This window comes from Delphinus delphis, chromosome 15 (genome assembly GCF_949987515.2).
Source record: "Delphinus delphis chromosome 15, mDelDel1.2, whole genome shotgun sequence".
NCBI classification, from domain to species: Eukaryota; Metazoa; Chordata; class Mammalia; order Artiodactyla; family Delphinidae; genus Delphinus; species Delphinus delphis.
The window spans coordinates 50,095,539-50,112,195 of NC_082697.1; the positions used below are offsets into that span (position 1 = coordinate 50,095,539).

The window sequence follows — 16,657 nt, forward strand, 5'->3', positions numbered from 1 at the left end:
TTCAGCACCAGCTCTACCAGGGCCCCGGGAACTTTTGCTCTGCGGCCGCGTGAGCTGGACCGCGAACCGAGCGCAGAGCTGGGCCGCGGGGGCTGTGACGAATCGGCGACGGGTCGGTATTGGCGGAGTGAGCGGGAGACAGCGCGCCGTGGCGACTCTGCGGACCCGGCGGGTGCGCGCTTCCCTGTGACCGCTGCCCGTCCGGAGGTCCCCGCCCGCCCCGACACCCCATCCCGTCCCCCGAGGACCGCTGCCCGCCGCGCCACTAGGTGGGCTCCGGGCGCACGCTGGGGAGCGGGCGCGGGGCCGGGCGATCGCTAGCCGGTCTCCACACCCCGAGAAGGAGCGCGCGTGGACCGGGCTGGGCGAGGAGGCCCAGGCCAGTGGGGACACTTCTTGGGCCCCTAGTGCATCCCGACCTAGTGGCTGGGTGCACTGGTGACAGACAGGTGTCTACTTAATGGCGCTCGTGCTGCAGGGGCGCCCGACCCGAAGTAAATGCAACCTGCAGATGGTTTTGGTTTCTGGGAAGGAAGGGAGCTTGGCAAGGTGAACCACAGGTGGATACGTCAGGGAGTTAGAAGTGCTGATGGGTCTCCCAACCTCAGCTCCCTTGACATTTGGGTTTGGATACTCCTGTTTTGGGGGCTGTCCTGCGTAATGGGGTATATGGGATGTTTACCAGCATCCCTGGCCTCAGCCACCCATTAGAGGCAGACTAGCACCTCCGGTTGTGACATCTAAGGTGTCTCCAGACATGGGTCCCTGGGGCGTGGTTGCCCTTCTGCAGAGGGCACCATGGAAGCCTTGGACCATGAAACCTTCCCTCCTCGAGGGCGGGAGAGCGGGCTTTCTGAGAATATGTGAAAAGTGCTTCCTTATCCGAGACTGAGTCCCACGTGGATGATGACAGGTCCCTGGACTTCCTTTCTCACGTGCCTTTCCTGTGAACTCCAGGATGGATCCTGAGGTCTCTGCCGTCCGGCTCACCGTCTGGGAGGCTGTTCACATCCTTTCATCTTCTGAGGATGGGGGCCGCATCTTCTGTACCCTGGGGTCCCTGAAGCGCTATCTTGGTGCAACGGAGAATCCAGCCCTCCCTGAGGAGCAGGAGGAGTTTGTCAGGATCCACTTTTCCACCTTTCTCAGATGTCTGGTCAGCAAGCTGAGCCCCGACTGGCTGGAGCTGCTGCCTGACGGCCAAATGGAGGAGCTGTGGGCCAGCTTCTTCCTGGAGGGCCCGGCTGACCAAGCCTTCCTGGTGCTGATGGAGTCCATCGAGGGTGCTGCCAGGTGAGCTGGGCTGGGTCTGATTATGGGGTTGCTTTAACACCTGAAGGATTTCGAACCAACGGGTTCTCCAAATTCTGTGAGAGTTTGGCATCCTGAAAGGTGAGAGAATAAAACCTGTGCATGTCAGAGCACTGAACTAAAAGCGGGTTGCGTTAATCTCCTGCGATGGGAAGGCCCTAGTCCTCTGTCTTGCCATGTGGGCCAGGGGGCAGCAGGAGTGTTTGCATCCGGGCTTAGGTGGTCTAGGTAGGCAGTGGGCATGGCCATCCTCCTGGGGCCCCTTAACTCTGTGGCCCCCAGCTCTGTGTGAGGCACCCCAGCAAACTCATTCCCTCAACATCAAGCCCACCACGGTCCTTGCGGGGAAGCTGTGTCATTGGGAAGCTGGATTTTCAGCAGTTGCTGTGGAAGTCAGTGGGTCAGGTGATTCCAAGGTGGGGAAGGTGCGTGGGGTTGGCAGGCTTTCATGCCCCTCCTAGGAAGCGAGGCTGTTTACACCTGCTCTTGGTTCAGCCCCAGCTTCTGTCTGATGAAGATGGCGCAACTGCTGGCCAGGTTCCTGAGCGTGGGCAGGATGGCCGCTGTGATGGAGGGGCAGTGTCGGCAGCAGGCAGGGCCAGCCTTCCCCCTGCTCCAGGAGACACTTCTCACCAAGGTGGTGGGCCTGCCCGATCGCCTGGGCAACCGTCTGCAGCGGGAGAACCTGGCCACATTCCTCCCTCAGAACTACTTCCCTCTGCTGGGCGAGGAAGTCCTGCGGGTGCTGCAGGTGGTCGTGGACTCTCTCCGAGGTGAGAGCCCCTCTTCTAATAGCCTCCTCAGGCCATCGTCCCCTCCCTCCCTCCCAGGGCTCCAGGGACTTTGCCATCTCTGGCAGTGCCATCATCCAGTCAGACGTTATCACATGTCTGGGGCGGCAGCCACCCAGCCGTGAAGTTTCACCCACAGCTCTGCTGCCTGGGAGGTGGAGCTGACCCGTAAGCCCTGCAGTCCTTGGTTGGATGTCCAGGTGGGGCTGCTCACCGCCCGGCCCCTCACTCAGAATAAGGGAACGTCCACAGTCTGGAAACCAAAAAGCTCTTGCTGTGAGGAGGGTCCGTCCAAGGTGGCTGCCGGCTGCGGTGCCCATGGCCTTGTCATCGTGGGTGGAGGACCTCGGTGCTCTGGTGTCTGGTGGCGGTGCTGGGGGCCGACTCTGAGGGAGCTCTCTGTACCTGGGGGCCATGGGAGCAGCTTCCTGCCCACCCTCTCCACTAATCATGGTCTCTGGAGCATTAGGGACGTGGCTCCCCACGTGTGTGTTCCAAGAGCCGAGAGAAGCCAGGGGCCATGGCGGCCTGAGTGGGGGTGGGCGTCAGGTGGTGAACAGCGGGCGGGCTGTCCGAGCCACTGCCCTTTCCCCCAGTGAGGCCCTGCCTTCCCTGCGGCCCCGGCCCCTGCACTGCCCCCACCCCGGCCCGAGTCCCTCATCTCGCCTGGATTCTTACCACAGTCTCCCACGTGCCCTCCTGTCTTGTCTGAGCTGAGCAACTGCATGATGCTGTTACCATGAGCCACACTCAGAACCTTCCAGCATCTCTGCTCCCGCCTCCTCCCAGCTCTGGACTGGCGGGCGTTCCTGTTTGGGATGCCCCATGCTCTGGCCTCAAGTGCCTCTTCTCAGGGCCGCCTTTCTGGTCACCCTGTTTAGTGTTGTAGCTGCTGGCTTGTCCTCTCCCTGGAACTGACCATCCTCTACGGTGCTCAGAGGGGCCCCGCCCTGTTGTCCGACTCCCCCCCCCCCCCCCCCCCCGAGTGAGCTGTGGGCTGGGGCTTGTGCGCACCGCCGACCCGGCGCTCAGAGTGGTGGCTGATGCAGGCCGGTGGTCCTCACGGGTGTTGAGAGAAATAGACCTAAGTATTGTGTCCTTGGGGCTGGAGTTGTGCCCACATCTCGCAGACTGTTCTGCCTTCGTGGACGCGGGTCGTGAGGGGTCGCCTGTCTGCCCACATGGCGAGTGGCTGCCCTGGGAGACGGCCAGGTGGCACTCGGCAGGGGGCCGCAGGGGTGAGGCCTGTGCTGCTCTGTGGGGCCCCCTTGTGTTTGCACACCCCTGCTTGCCCTGCTGTGTCCTTGAGCATTACTGTCTTGGGTGAGGGAACCACTCCGGGGTAGGTGTGCGCCTGCGTTTCTCCAGCCCAAGTGTCCAAGCGGGGTTCCAGCTGGGCCGCCCAGCCTCTGCTCTGGCTGGGAGGGGCGGCCTGCCCGGGTGTCCTGAATGCCTCCGGAGCAATGTCCCCTTCATCCTGTGAGTGGCTGCGTTGAATTCTGTCTTGGCAGGATCCCAAACGCCCATCTTTAGATCTCAGATACTGCGTTTGCATCATGCGCGGGGCCATCTGTCTCCTGGTCGGTCCCATCACCCCTGGCTCCTCGGGGGCTGCTGCCGCCACCCACCCTCTCCTTGTTCCTCCATCCTCATTTCCTCCCTGTGGCGCTTAGAGCCCCTCCTCTTCACTGGGCCCCTCTGGTGCTGCCGCCTCCTGGTGCCCCGCAGTGGTCCCTGCTTTGTAGGATCACTGTGAACATAATGCTTTTTAAATGATTATTTTCATTGGCTCTTTGAGTTGGAAACAATGCTGGTGCGGTTGGAATTAGACTGAACAAGTTGGCAGTTTTACAACGTGGGATCTGCCTGGAACAAGGTCTGTCTCTGCTCAGCCAGGTGCACGTTGATGGCCTTACCACCGTCTCCTTACTGTCCCAGGTGGCCTGGACTGCTCCGTCTCCTTCCTGTCTCAGGTCCTGGGGAAAGCCTGCGTCCACGGGAGACAGAGTGAGTGTTCGTCGTGGGAGAAGCTGCGGCACGTCCCGGGAGGGGTGCAGGGAGTTGCTGAGGTCCCCTTGCCTGGGTCTGGCCCTGCTGGGCCCCTGGGTAGGGGCTTGGCTCTGTGACAGGTGGGCCTGTGGGCTGCAGACACTGGACGCCCCATGGCCCCTGGGCTCAGGGCCCCTGTGTGCTTCCCCTCAGAGGAGGTCCTGGGCGTGCTTGTGCCCCGGCTGACGGTGCTCACCCAGGGCAGCTGCCTCTGGCAGCGGGTCTGCTGGTGCCTGGTGGAGCGCGTGCCCGACTGGGCCATGGAGGCCGTGCTGAAGGGGTTCGTGGAGGCTGCCCCAGGGTAAGAAGTAAGGCATCCTTCCTGCTGCAAACGCTTCTCCCCCAGGAGGGCGGGCAGTGGGGATCCAAACGACTCCTGCCTATGTGGGGTCAACACTCACGGGACGTGGGCGGTGGCCCCTTTGTGTGGTGGCCGGTCATTTTGTAGAGTTTGGCTGTGCAAAAGCCCATCTTTCCCACTCCTGACGGCTGGGCTGGGCCCCCCAGTCCACACCTGGCTGGACCGAGACGGAGGCTGCAGCTTCTCTGCAGCCTGAGGGTCCCTGTTCTCAGAAAACCCAAATCATGCAGGAGGGTGTGCGGGGAACACAGCTTCCTCCCACCTGGTGGCTGTGGTGACTTTCCTGTGTGCCCGTCCACCTCTGTGTCGGTGAGCAAGGGGGTCTGCGGGCCATGTTCCTGAAAGGGCAGTGCTGGGTCGCTTGGTTGTCATCGACGTTCCTTCAGACCGTCTCCCGGCATGAAGGGCCTGTTTCTCTGCCAAAGACTTTTCTTCCCTGTTTGACTTCACATTTCTTTGATCCTGGCTGAGGGTGTGTGTTTTGAAGGCATCACGAACCATCTGATCGAGTCTTTTACTCGCCTGTGTGAAGGCTCCTCGTGAGGGGGGGCCCCCACCTTAACACAGGCCTGGGTCTGTCCTGGCCGCACCACTGGTTTGGCTTCTCTGAGACGTCCTAATTACCCTGTGAGCCCAGCATACCGTGGGTCACTGGGTAGGGCTCAGCCTTCTCTGTCACCGGGGCTGTTGTGCTGTCTGCCCCAGGGCTGTAGGTCACTTTGCCTGGGTCTTTCTCTTCGACTTTATCAGTTTTCTTGTTTTTTCTTTTTCTTTTAACCTTCACGTCTTTGATTTGAGGGATGAGGAGGGGAACACAGCCTCACCTCCTTCCGTGCTGGCGTGAGCGTGTGTTGAGCTCTCACTCGCTAAAGGAAGCAGGGGTCTCAGTCTAGATTGGGATCTGCAGACTACGGCCTTTGGGTCGAACATGGCTTACTGTGTTTTTGTAAGTAAAGTTTTATCAGCAAACAGCCACACTCAGCCGTGTACCTACCTGCCGTCGCTGCTCTCAGCTACCGTGTCTCTACAGAGCCTGATGGCCTGTCAGCCTGGCCCTTCACAGAGAAAGCTGGCTGCCCTGGTCTAGGCAGAGCATTTCACCTGGACTGGTTGGGGCAGGCAAGGGATGTCCTCTTGTGTCTAGTCGCTGGGCTCCCTGGTTTCCACATTTACTGGGAGGAGGGAGAGTTAGGACTGACTCAGGGCTGAAGCACCTTCGCGGCTCCCTGGTGGTTAGCGCGGAGCCCGGGGGTCCAGTGCGGATCCATGGGATTCGGAGTTGTGCTTCTCTCTCTCCCCACCGCTATGCCTCGCAGGCCTGAAGTCCTCTCACGGCTGCTGGGGAATGTGGTGACAAAGAGTAAGAAGGCCCAGTTTGTAATGACCCGGAAGCTGCTATTCCTACAGTACAGCTGCACGGTGAGGGTGCCGGCCGGGGGTGGTAGCTGCGGCAGGCGGGGCTGGAGCAGTGCTGGGCGCCCGGACATGTCGCGGTCCTTCAGCCCAGACTCGTCCCGCCCCTGGGCTCCCCGGGCCGGGCGGGTGGTGTCTGCCTGGCAGACGGTAAGAGGACGCCGGCTCTGTCGCAGATGCCCATGCTGCAGAGCCTGCTGGGCTACCTGGCCATGGACAGCCAGCGGCGCTCACTCCTCATGCAGGTAAGCGCTGCCTGTGCAGGTAAGGGACCTTCAGTCCCTGCGGGAGAGCATTCCTGCCTGGGGTGGAGGGCGCTGGCTGGAGCCTCTCTGGGGCTGTGGGGACATGGGCACCAAGGCCCACGAGGTTCCGGGATGCGTTGGGGAGGCGGGGGCTGTCTGCCAGGCCGAGCCTACCACCCACCAGGCGCTGAAGGAGCTCCTGGAGACGTGGGGCAGCAGCAGTGCCATCCGCCATGTGCCCCTGGTGCAGCAGCGCTACGTCAGCAAGGCCATCCTCATCTGCCTGGCACACCTGGGGGAGGCAGAGCTCCGGGACAGCCGGGACGGTGAGCACGCAGTGGGTGCCCCATCCCCACTGCCCCCGCCGGAGCCCCATCCTCCCCCCAGCTCAGCCCATGCACATCGGTGCTTTCAGAGTTGTTGGCCAGCCTGATGGAGGGAGTGAAGAGCCGCCTGGACAGCAGCCTACCCCCTGTGCGCCGCTTGGGCATGATCGTGGCTGAGGTGGCCAGCGCCCGGATCCACCCCGAGGGGCCTCCCCTGAAGTTCCAGGTGAGCAAAGGCTGCGCCTGCCATGCTCTCCCTGAGCTGCCGACACTCCTGCCCCAATGTCACCCTGCCTGCCTGTGTCCAGGACCACAGAGATCTGTGCTTGGTGTCAAGTTGGACCTGGTGGCGCTGCTGAGGCCGCGGCTGGGCGGGGAGGGGAGGCGCAGCCCCTCAGCTGGTGCCTGAGCACGTGTCCCCAGGTGGATTCTCTAGACGGGACTCTCAGGCCTCCCCTCCATCTGCCGAGCCCTCTGGGATGTCCTTGGAGACGGTGCCACATCTGCTCTGTGTCTGGGGGATTCCCAGGCCCTCCAGCCTTCAGCCCCCCAAGTGCCACCCTCTGCAGAGGGGGAAACCTGGACAGTTGCTCTTGAAAGACCGTTGGCTGCCAGAGGCCAGAAGCGCAGACTGCGGGCTGTGATGGGAGGGCCTCGCAGGGGCCCAGCTGTACCACTCCCACTGCTCCCGTCCCAGCCAACTCCAGCACATCTGCGTTGCAGTATGAAGAGGATGAGCTGACCCGCGAGATGCTGGCTTTGGCCATGCCCCGGCCCGCGGCTGACGGCCCCTCAGAGGCGGGGTGAGGGTCTCTGTGCCCCGATCCCTGGTCCCCACCTGGAGCTCTGGGCATGGTGGGCCAGGTGGGGTGGCTGCTGCACACCTGTTACTCCTGTCCTGCTATCGCTGAGGCAGAAGCTAAGATGAGGGCGGGGGCGGTGAGGGCGCTTCCTCGGGAAGCATGGGTTCTGGGATGAGAGACTTGTGGGGCACCCCTGAGGGATCCTTCTCTGTCCCCAAAGCCCGTCTTTCGCTCCGGTCAGTGGAGAGACTCCTGACAGAGAGACTGTGGACCGCAGTGGACCCCAGACTGGGCCTGAGGGCTCCGACTCCGAGCTGGACAGGTGGGGGCAGCCCCACGGGGGAGAGTGCGAGGGTCCTGGCGGGGCCCACCTCAGGGTGTGGGCCCTGCGGCGCCGGTTCCCTCTGCCTCACGAGTCCTCCTCCCACCTGGAAATCAGCCCACGGGACTCTCAGCCCGGCAGCCATTCCCAAAGCTTCAGGGACTGGGGGTGAGTCCTGGGTGACAGGCAGGTCTGCGTGTCTGTTCTTCTTCCTCAGCGATGATGAGTTTGTCCCCTACGACATGTCGGTAGACAGGGAGCAGAGAAGCAGCAAGGCGCCCTCGTATGTGCGGGGCTGCTTGGAAGGTATGCCCCCGCCCCTGCCCCGGGTCCCCCGCATGCTGCCCACCCTGCCCGCCGGCTCCGCCTCACTCAGGCACCATGTGGGTTCTGGGCAGCTCTGACTGGGTCCGAGGACTGGGAACGCTGGGAGGCGGCCCTGTGGGCCCTCGAGGGGCTGATCTTCAGGAGCCCGGCTGCCACTCAGGAGGTGAGCGCATGAGGGCTGGGCTGTCAGGGTTGCAGGAGGTGGGTGATGGCTTGGCAAGGGCATGTGTCTTCAGGGAGCCCCATGTGGCCCACATGGGCCTTGGCAGCGGGGCCTCTGCCAGGGTGGGGGGCGGGGGGCGCAGCCCAGGCTCCTCAAGACAGGCCCCTTCTGTCGAGCACCCTAACCCTGTGCGCAGGTGAGCGTGGAGCTGGCCAAGGTGCTGCTGCACCTGGAGGAGAAGACAGCCGTGGTGGGGTTCGAGGGGCTGCGCCAGAGGGCCCTGGTGGCCCTCACAGTCACAGACCCGGCTCGGGTGAGTCCCCGCGGCTGAGTGGAGCCCGGGTTGTGCCCCCAGCAGGGGCTGTGCTGGGACCCTGTCTCCGGGATTGTGGTCCTCAGAGGCCTCTCGTCCGCCCGGCCTAGGTGGCGGAGTACCTGACCGCACAGTTCTACGCCCTCAACTACAGCCTCCGGCAGCGCATGGACATTCTGGACGTAAGTGCCTGGGCCTCTGTCCCACTCATCAGGGCTGGACTGGCAGGCCTGGTGCAAAGCCCCTGGAGGGGGAGCAAGCATTTGCCAGAATCTATAGGGATGGGACCACAGGCCTCCCCAAGCCCCTTGTTGCCAGACCTGAGAGGCTGGGACCAGCGTCTGTCTGATGTTTTCTTGACAGAGCATGGGCTTCAGGGGCTGCATTCTTTGTTTTAGATAACAGCGTTACTGAGGTATGATGCACACACCGTAAAATTCAGTCCTAAAATAAGTGGAACGTGGTGGGTTCATACAGTGGAATATTACTTGGTCTTAAAAAGGAACGAAATTCTGACACCGTGCTCAGGGAAATAAGCCAGACTCAAAAGGACAAATAGCGTACGATTCCACTTACGTGAGGTCCCTGCAGCCATCAGATTCACAGGAAGAGAGCAGATGGTGGGTGCCAGGGGCTGAGGGAGGGGTGGGGAGTCAGGGTTTAATGGGACAGAGGTTCAGTTTGGGAGGATGAGAAGGTTCTGGAGGTGCTGGTGGTGACGGCGGCACCATGAGTTTACCTGGTGCCGCTGAGCTGTGCTGAACAACGATTACCATGGTGAACGATACACCACGTGTGTTCGTCACAGTGACACAGAGACTGAGACAAAGCTGAAAAAAAGTTCAGCGTTTCTGTGTTTACAGTTCAAGGGCGTTTGGTACTTTCCCGACGTCATGTGACCATCACGTCCACCTGCTTTCAGGACGTCCCATGTCACCCTCAAAAGAACCCAAGACGCTCCCTCCCCACCCCCAGCCCCGCAGTCAGTCTGCTCTGTCTGTGCATCTGCTTGTCCTGGGTGCTTCCTAAAAACGAGGTTGCACGTGTGGCCTCCGGGTCCGGCTCCGTTCACATATGGCCTGGGCTGGGGTTCCTTCCCTTATCCTGAGAGGTGGGGGTGGCGGGATTGGATGGGCTTCGGGAGAAGTGACCAAAGGTTTCAGGCTCGTCAGCAGGGAGCACGCCCACCTCCTTTCTGTCACCCGACAAAGTGAAGCGAGCCTAAGGGACTCTAACTGACTAGCATGGGGTTCCCAGAACCTCCCCCCTGAGGACTGCTGGGGCCTTCGAGGGCACCTGATTCACCTTGAAATTTGGAAGATGTCATCCTTCCCCAGTGGGATGGCGGCTACCCCGGGTGTCTCCTCTCTTCTAGGTCCTGACTCTGGCCGCCCAGGAGCTGTCTCGGCCGGGGCGCCTTGGGAAGGCTCCCCAGCGGGGCTCCCCAGACCCCGGCTCCCAGCCTGGTGGTGCTGTGGTCCCGGCCTGGCGGGCGGTGGTGGAGGAGCGCGTCAGACGTAAGACCCGGCGGTTTTCCAAGGTCAGCCAGGCCCTGGGGTGGCCTCTTGGGTGGGACCTCTGCCCCGAGGGGACAGTGACCACAGTGTCCTGTGAAGGGAGGGTTTTTGGTACAAACTGAGTGATGTGACACATGCTGTTAGGGCATCACACTGAAGTGACTTTAAAACGTGAATGCAGCGTTAAAACGTGTGAAAACAGCCCTGAGGGTTCTCTGTCGGCAACAACTGGCCTGGCGTGTGCTGGGTCATTGGGGTCCCTCTAGGCCGGGGCTGAATGTGCTCTCCTGGGACGTTGGGCCATGTCTGGAGACATTCTCAGTCATCACCGGGGGTGGGGGGTGGTGCCTGCTCCTCTGGTGCTCAGGACCACCCCTCCCACGTGTCCCCGAGTGTCCCTGGTGTAAGGTCTCCAGGCAAGGCTGTGCCCTGTGCCCTGCCTGGCGCCTTGTGAGCACGTGTGTTTGGCAGGGCTCTGCGGGGCGGGCACCAGCCGTTGGCCCCAACGAATTCAACTCGGTGGCTGGCTACTTCTTCTTCCCCCTCCTTCAACATTTTGACAGGTGAGAGAGTTTTCTGGAGGCCTGTGATTTGGGGAACAGGAGCCCTGGCATCCATGGGTGGGAGGGTCCCTAGGGTGGGGGCTAAGGTGGGATTTGGGTTCGGGGGGTCAGGAACTCGGCTGTGATTGTTTGTAGCTTAAATCAAGTGACGTGAGGGCATTAGGCATCAGGGTGTCCGCTATCTCCGGATGCTGGGTTCATGGTGGGGCCGGGGCCAGAGCCTCACCCTCGTGCCTCGACCCGGCGTGCCCTGCCGCCCCCGTGTGCATCCTTGTCCTGCCTCAGCCCGAGCGGGGTGCAGATATCCCCCAGCCATCGCCACGTGGGTGCAAGGCTCTGTGGACAGAGGGAAGGGCCTGGAGCCCTTTGCTGCAGAGGCCCTGCAGGCAGCGGTCCTGCTTCCTGATCCAGGCCCGGGCTTGACCAGGTGGCCTTGCAAAGTGACGGGGAGTCTGTCCAACACCTTCTTGTGGCTCTGGGCACCATGTGGGGACAGGCAGTGAGGAGGGGCGTCCAGGGGCTTGGGGTGCCCTTGGTGGCCCACGAGGTTGGGGAGCCGGCCCTGAGTGCCTGGCCTGCACCATTCACTGGGTTCTGTGTTGTAGGCCTCTAGTGACTTTCGACCTTTTGGGAGATGACCAGTTGGTTCTTGGGAGACTGGCCCACACCTTAGGGGCCCTGATGTACCTGGCTGTGAACACCACGGTGAGCTGGGACCCCGTTCCTCTGGCATCTGATGGCTCACCTCCTGTGGGGTCTGCGCCATGTTCTGTCCCCCTGTGGGCCTTGCCTTGGGACAGGAGTGTTTGGACCCGAGGATGGGGTCTGAGGCGGGGACTGCTGTGTGCCAGGACCCCTGCCTACTGGCTTCTGCTGTTTCAGGTGGCTGTGCCCATGGGCAAGGCCCTGCTGGAGTTCGTGTGGGCCCTTCGTTTCCATGGTGATGCGTGAGTAGCTACAGGGCTGAGGGGAGTCAGGTGGGGTGAGGGTCCTGAATCCTGCTGGAAAGTGGACAGTGGGAGGTGGGTGGCGGCTTCTGGGGTGGCCGAGAGGCAGCCTGGCTGGGCGCTCCTGCAGCAGGAAGGGCTGGCAGGGCTTGCCTGGCGTGGGTGGAGGGCGCCAGGCTGCGGCTCCTCATGGCTCAGGCTCCTGCCTTCTCCGCAGCTATGTGCGCCAGGGCTTGCTGTCTGCTGTCTCCGCCGTCCTCCTCAGCGTTCCGGCTGAGCGGCTGCTGGCAGACCTGCTGGACGAGCTGCTGGAGGCCCGGTCCTGGCTGGGAGGTGAGTGCTAGGCCGGGGTCACCGTGGCCAGGCGGCGGGAGGCCGTCAGCTCGTGGGCAGCATGGCCCAGTCCCCGGCCCAGCATGAGCGTCATGTGGCTCCCGTTTGTGTGCTGAGTGTCCTCAGTGTGGGGGTGGGGACATGGCTGCTGTCGGGTCACTTTGACTTTGGGGAGTCCTGCAGGGAAGGCGCCCAGATGTGGGGGTGGCACCTGTATATGCTGGAAAGTTCCATCCTCAGCAGAGTTACAGTGGTGATTGGCATTTTGCCACATTTTCTCTGGCAGCCACCCCTTCCCCACACACGTGCTCTTTTTAAAAAGTCTCTGTGGCCAGTAGTACCCCCACCTGTGGGCACTTGAGCCATGGCCCTCAGAGCCACCGTGCCCGTGTCCACCCTCAGGGCTCGCAGCTCATCTGCATCCACACTGGCAGGCCCGGTGGTTCTGATGGCGGCCTTTCTCTCCCTTTCTGCCAACCCTGCCCGGCGAGGCAGCCCATGAGCCTCCTAGGCTCCTGCAGGCCAGCCCCCCCACATGGGTGTCTGAGCACATCTGCATTCGGTGTGTTGGGACGGCTCGGGGCCTTGTGCTGTGGGTGCAGGTGCCTCCCCGGCCGGGCTCCTAGCCGCAGGTGCTAAGGAGCCCTTTGCCGGCGTCTGAGGAGATTCTGGTGCCACGCGGGGCTCATTCAGGAGGCCTCAAATGAGCAGCTGAAGAGGGCTGGCCCGCTCAGTGCTGTGACGCTGCCCACGCTTCCATTTCTCTCTTTGCAGACGTGGCCGAGAAGGACCCAGACAAGGACTGCAGGCTGCTGGCGGTGAAGGCACTACTGCTTCTGGAGAAGCTCCGAGATAAGCTCCTCCCGCTCTCCTCTCCTTAGCCCCCGACCCTCGGAAGGCACGTCCCACTGGAAGAGTGTGGGCTGGGGGCCAGCACGTGGGGCGGAGGTGCAGCTGGTACAGTCTGGAGTGTCTGCGGCTCAGCGAAGACTCTGCATCAGGGCCTCGGGTTCTGGCCCCCACAGACTGGGACTGGGATGTGGCCTCTGAGGCTTGGGCTCCAGGATGGCTGCTCAGCCCGGTGCCTCCGTGCAGCCTGTAGACTGCAGAGCTGGGGCCACTGGGCCTGGGGGCTTCTTAGCAATGTGCCCCGACCCCTTCCTCACCGAAAAGGCCAGGGACTTTAAGAACAACAGAAAAGGAAGAATAAAAGAGGTGCAGGAGCTCTTTATGGTTCTCACTCCTGCAGGGAGCCTGGTGCCCACACACGGCCCCCTGAAGGGGAGACATGGAAATGGGGGCAGGAAGGGGACACGGGCCTCTGAGAAAACAGACTTTATTTGGACAATTTCGGCAGCTGGTGGGTGGAGCTGGGGGTGGGAAAGCATGAGGCAGCCCCCCCGCCCCCATCATGGTGCTGTCCCTGATTGGCCCCTTATGGTGGGAGCTGGTGACGGAAAGGGCATGGCCTAGATGGACAGAGCCTCCCGCTGCAGCCCAGTGCCAACCGTTGTCTCCCGGTGGTCAGGACGGGGTGTCCTGTGGGAACCAGTCAGATGCACTGCTGGGCAACCTGTGTGGGTGCCAGGAGTGGGGGGGCGGGAATATGGGGACACCCTCAGTTTCTTAGGCTTTACACCCTGTACTTGGGGGAATGTCATGGGAAAAATGAACCAACTCCCTTGACTGCCAAGGGGCTAAAACAAAATCCTGCAGGGGTCAGGGACTCAGAAGGGGTGGCTTAGAGACCCTCCCCCTGATGCCCCTCGGAGGCTAGCGCATTTTCCCACAGCTCTACCTACGGACTCAGACACAAAACTTTCACCAGGAACGTCAGGCTCCTGCTACTGATAATGACTGGCAAGTCCCAGAAGAGCCTGGGCAGCGGCAGGCCCTCAGGGGCCATTCTCCACCTCCTCCATCACCTCCTCGTCCATCTCCTTGTGATCCTCCATGTTGTTGTGGCGCATCTGCTCCGGCATGGTGCACATCAGAGGGATGCCCAGGCCCTGGTGCACGGCGTCCACAGTGTGCTGGCTCACGTAGTACGACACGTTGGCGGAGGGCACTCTCTTCCGCATCTCCTCCAGGTACTTGTAGGCCTGGGTCACACACAACAGCCGTGACCGGTCAGCGCACAGTGGGAACAAGGGGCCCAGCCCGGGGGCAGAGTGAATAGGGGAGGGACACCTTTGGTAAAGGGGCTCGGGTGGCCTCCCGGCCTTCCCAAGCGTTGGTGGCATCTGCGGACAGCGAGGCTCAGGCTCCGGTGGTCAGTGCTGTGAGCTCCCCCAGGGAGTCCCATGGGCAGCCTGTTACCAGGACCCTGTGTGTCTGGGGACCACGTCCCAGAGGGTCCGCCCACCCTGGATACACACAGGGAGACCTCGAGGAAAGGATGGATTCATGTCTCCCGTTTGTTTCATTCACTCTGGGGTGTGTGCTTGTTGGGCCAGAGGGCTGGCAGCAACATACAAATGGTTTGTCTTGTGTATTTTGACCAGGCCTCCAATTTACCCCAGTTAATTGGCCTGTGGTTAGTGAGTCTCATGTGTGCGTGGTCCTTGGCCCGGGGCTGGTGAACTATGGGATTGTCAGTGGTTTTCCTGTAGGACTTCCTCTGGTCCTACCAGTGGGAATATGTGGGGGGGGGGCATGGGGGCCGCACAGCAGCTTGGGGTGGGGTCTGAGGCAGGACGGGTGTGCTTACACCTGCTCCACCTGCCTGCACCCACCCACACCTCCTTACACCTGCTCCACCTGCTCACCCACAGGGAGGGTCATGTGCAAGCACAAGGAGCTGGAACAGGGCCTCACGTGGCTTCTACGGGTACACTGAGTATCAATTCAGAATATGAACAAAATTTCCAGGAGCTTTTTGACTTTATGAGGAAATAATCACATCTTAGCATTTCTTAAAGATGATAAAATTTTAGACTGATCTTATTTCAGACAGATATAACTCTGATATAAACAATAAAGATCATAAAGATAAAATAGGGTGTTTGGAGGGATGGGGGATGCAGCGTGCAAGTGCCCAGGAGCCCTCCAACGATGGAAGGAGATACCCAGGCACCAGGGACGCCCCTCGGTGTCTGCTGAGGGCCAGCTGTGAGCCGTGCTGGGCACACAGGACACAGGTACAAGGGAGGACCAAGCCAGGCCACTGGGCGCTTCGGTGAGAAGCCCGGCCCAGCAAGGGTAGAGGGAGTTGGGCAGCCGTGGGGTTTGGGTTGGAGAGCCTACGCAGAGGGGAGGGGGTGGGAGTCGGCGGGGAAGCCAGAGAGAACACCTGGGGGCGAGGAACGACACAGCCAGGCGCACTGGGGGCAAGGGAAGCAGCGTCTCCAGAAGGAGGGTCGGCAGTCTGTCAGGATTGGACTCAGGATGGGGCCATGAGGACCGAGCGGGAGGGACGTCCCAGGGACGGGGAGACCCTGGAGCAGCAGTGGGGGCTTCTGTGTCCCCTGCCCACACCCGGGGAGGAAACTCATGCAGGCCTATCCTTTCTCAATGTATTTATAGATTTTTTAAAATTTAAAATTACTAAATCCTACGGGCTTCAAACAAGGCTTGAGACAACAAAGAATTTGGTGAAATACTTGAAATGTGATTTTTCTGTTAATTTTGAGGATTCAGTGGTCTGAGCATCTCTGCAGTCCACTTTTGTTTTATTCTCCAAAAAAGTGGGAACCTGTTGGGATTCATTTTAGAGCTGTTTCCCCAACAACAAAAGGGGTCGGTGAGTGGAAGTGGCAGGGCCGGGAGGATGTGAGCAAGTTGGCCGGGAAGTCTGAGTTCATGGTGCTGACCCCCCAGACCTGGGCCACAGACGCTTGGCTTTCCTGGGAATCTGGGAACTGCGCCCCGTGAGGCCAGCCTGGCCCACTGGCAACGCTTCTGAATGAGTTGTCAATCCTGGGTTTGCCAGCACTTGGGAAAGGAAAGCGGGGGTCCCTCGGGGTCACTGCAGCCTCACCAGGAACTACCTGCGAGGGACAGGCCGTGGGCAGAGCACGTGGACTATAGCACAGTCTGTGTGCTGTCCTTTAAAAGATGAAGGGAAAATGCAGCCAGGTGGGGTTCTGCTGCTGGTTTCAGAGGACGAAGACCGAAAAGAACGAGGACAGAGGCTTCTGGTGAGGGCAGGGTAACTCACATTAGACCAGCCCCCCTCCCAAACGACAAGGACAAACTGGGCAAAATGCAAAAGGCTCTGGAGAACAACCGTGGGCAGGTGGGCAGGGGGAGCCGACACTTGGGTGAGTTTTCTGCTTGTTGTAACTTCTGCCTCAGGGAGGCCCAGTCAGGGCCACTGGGGGAAGTAAAAGGCACAAAGAAACTGGCCAAAAGAACCAGAATCAGAACTGCATCCACCACAGCAGCTGGCATGTGAGGAAATGGTGAAGACAGTCGTGGAGCAGACAGATTCTGAGTGTGGGCTCTGCCCTGACCTCTGCTTGACCCTGACTCTGCATGTGGTGGGGACCAGCCACACGCCAAGGAGCCTGAGCAAAGCCACGTACTGAGCAGAGAGCCCCGCTGCCCACCACGGTGGGGGGGCTTACACTCTGAGCTCAACAAAGATGGCTGCCTAAGGAAAGCAGGACAGAAAGAAGACATAGCAGAAGCCAGGGTCTCTACAATGTGTTATCCACGATGTCCGGGATACAAAAAACTGCTGGACATAAAAAGAAACAGGAAAACCTGACCTATACTCAAGAGAAAAGACAAATAATGGAGATGTCCAGATGTTTGAATTAGTGGCACAGACTTTGGAGCAGCAATTACAACTATGCTCAGGAGTATAAAGTGTTCCTTCTTAATGAATCAACAAATAGGAAATTTTAGCAGAAAACTAAAAAAAAAGAAC

The 16,657-nt window shown here is 60.8% G+C and overlaps 2 protein-coding genes across 3 annotated transcripts in view; one reads left to right on the forward strand and one right to left on the reverse strand.

The window, feature by feature from the left end:
- On the forward strand, positions 1 to 13,057 carry TELO2 (telomere maintenance 2). Its single transcript, XM_060031462.2, has 21 exons — positions 1 to 269; positions 958 to 1,293; positions 1,807 to 2,084; positions 4,041 to 4,109; positions 4,305 to 4,452; positions 5,829 to 5,931; positions 6,102 to 6,170; positions 6,355 to 6,496; positions 6,586 to 6,722; positions 7,220 to 7,299; positions 7,520 to 7,621; positions 7,839 to 7,927; positions 8,020 to 8,111; positions 8,308 to 8,424; positions 8,535 to 8,606; positions 9,800 to 9,964; positions 10,413 to 10,504; positions 11,110 to 11,209; positions 11,387 to 11,451; positions 11,669 to 11,784; positions 12,559 to 13,057. Exons 2-21 carry the CDS (start codon positions 959 to 961, stop codon positions 12,663 to 12,665), a joined length of 2,478 nt encoding a protein of 825 aa, XP_059887445.1. The 5' UTR covers positions 1 to 269; position 958; the 3' UTR covers positions 12,666 to 13,057.
- A 247-nt stretch (positions 13,058 to 13,304) lies between these two features.
- Positions 13,305 to 16,657, reverse strand: part of IFT140 (intraflagellar transport 140) — a 70,182-nt gene continuing 66,829 nt past the window's right edge. For both annotated transcript variants that reach the window (XM_060031460.1, XM_060031461.1), the window contains exon 31: positions 13,305 to 13,886. In XM_060031460.1, coding sequence (XP_059887443.1) covers positions 13,680 to 13,886 — 207 coding nt within the window. In that variant the 3' untranslated portion in view covers positions 13,305 to 13,679. The remainder of the gene's footprint in view (positions 13,887 to 16,657) is intronic.

Excerpts from the sequence above, each read along its gene's own strand:
- TELO2 (XM_060031462.2), top strand. The coding sequence starts at position 959 with ATGGATCCTGAGGTCTCTGCCGTCCGGCTCACCGTCTGGGAGGCTGTT. Across the intron at positions 8,607-9,799 it reads AGCGCATGGACATTCTGGAC|GTCCTGACTCTGGCCGCCCA; the intron begins GTAAGTGCCTGG and ends CCTCTCTTCTAG. Across the intron at positions 9,965-10,412 it reads AGACCCGGCGGTTTTCCAAG|GGCTCTGCGGGGCGGGCACC; the intron begins GTCAGCCAGGCC and ends TGTGTTTGGCAG.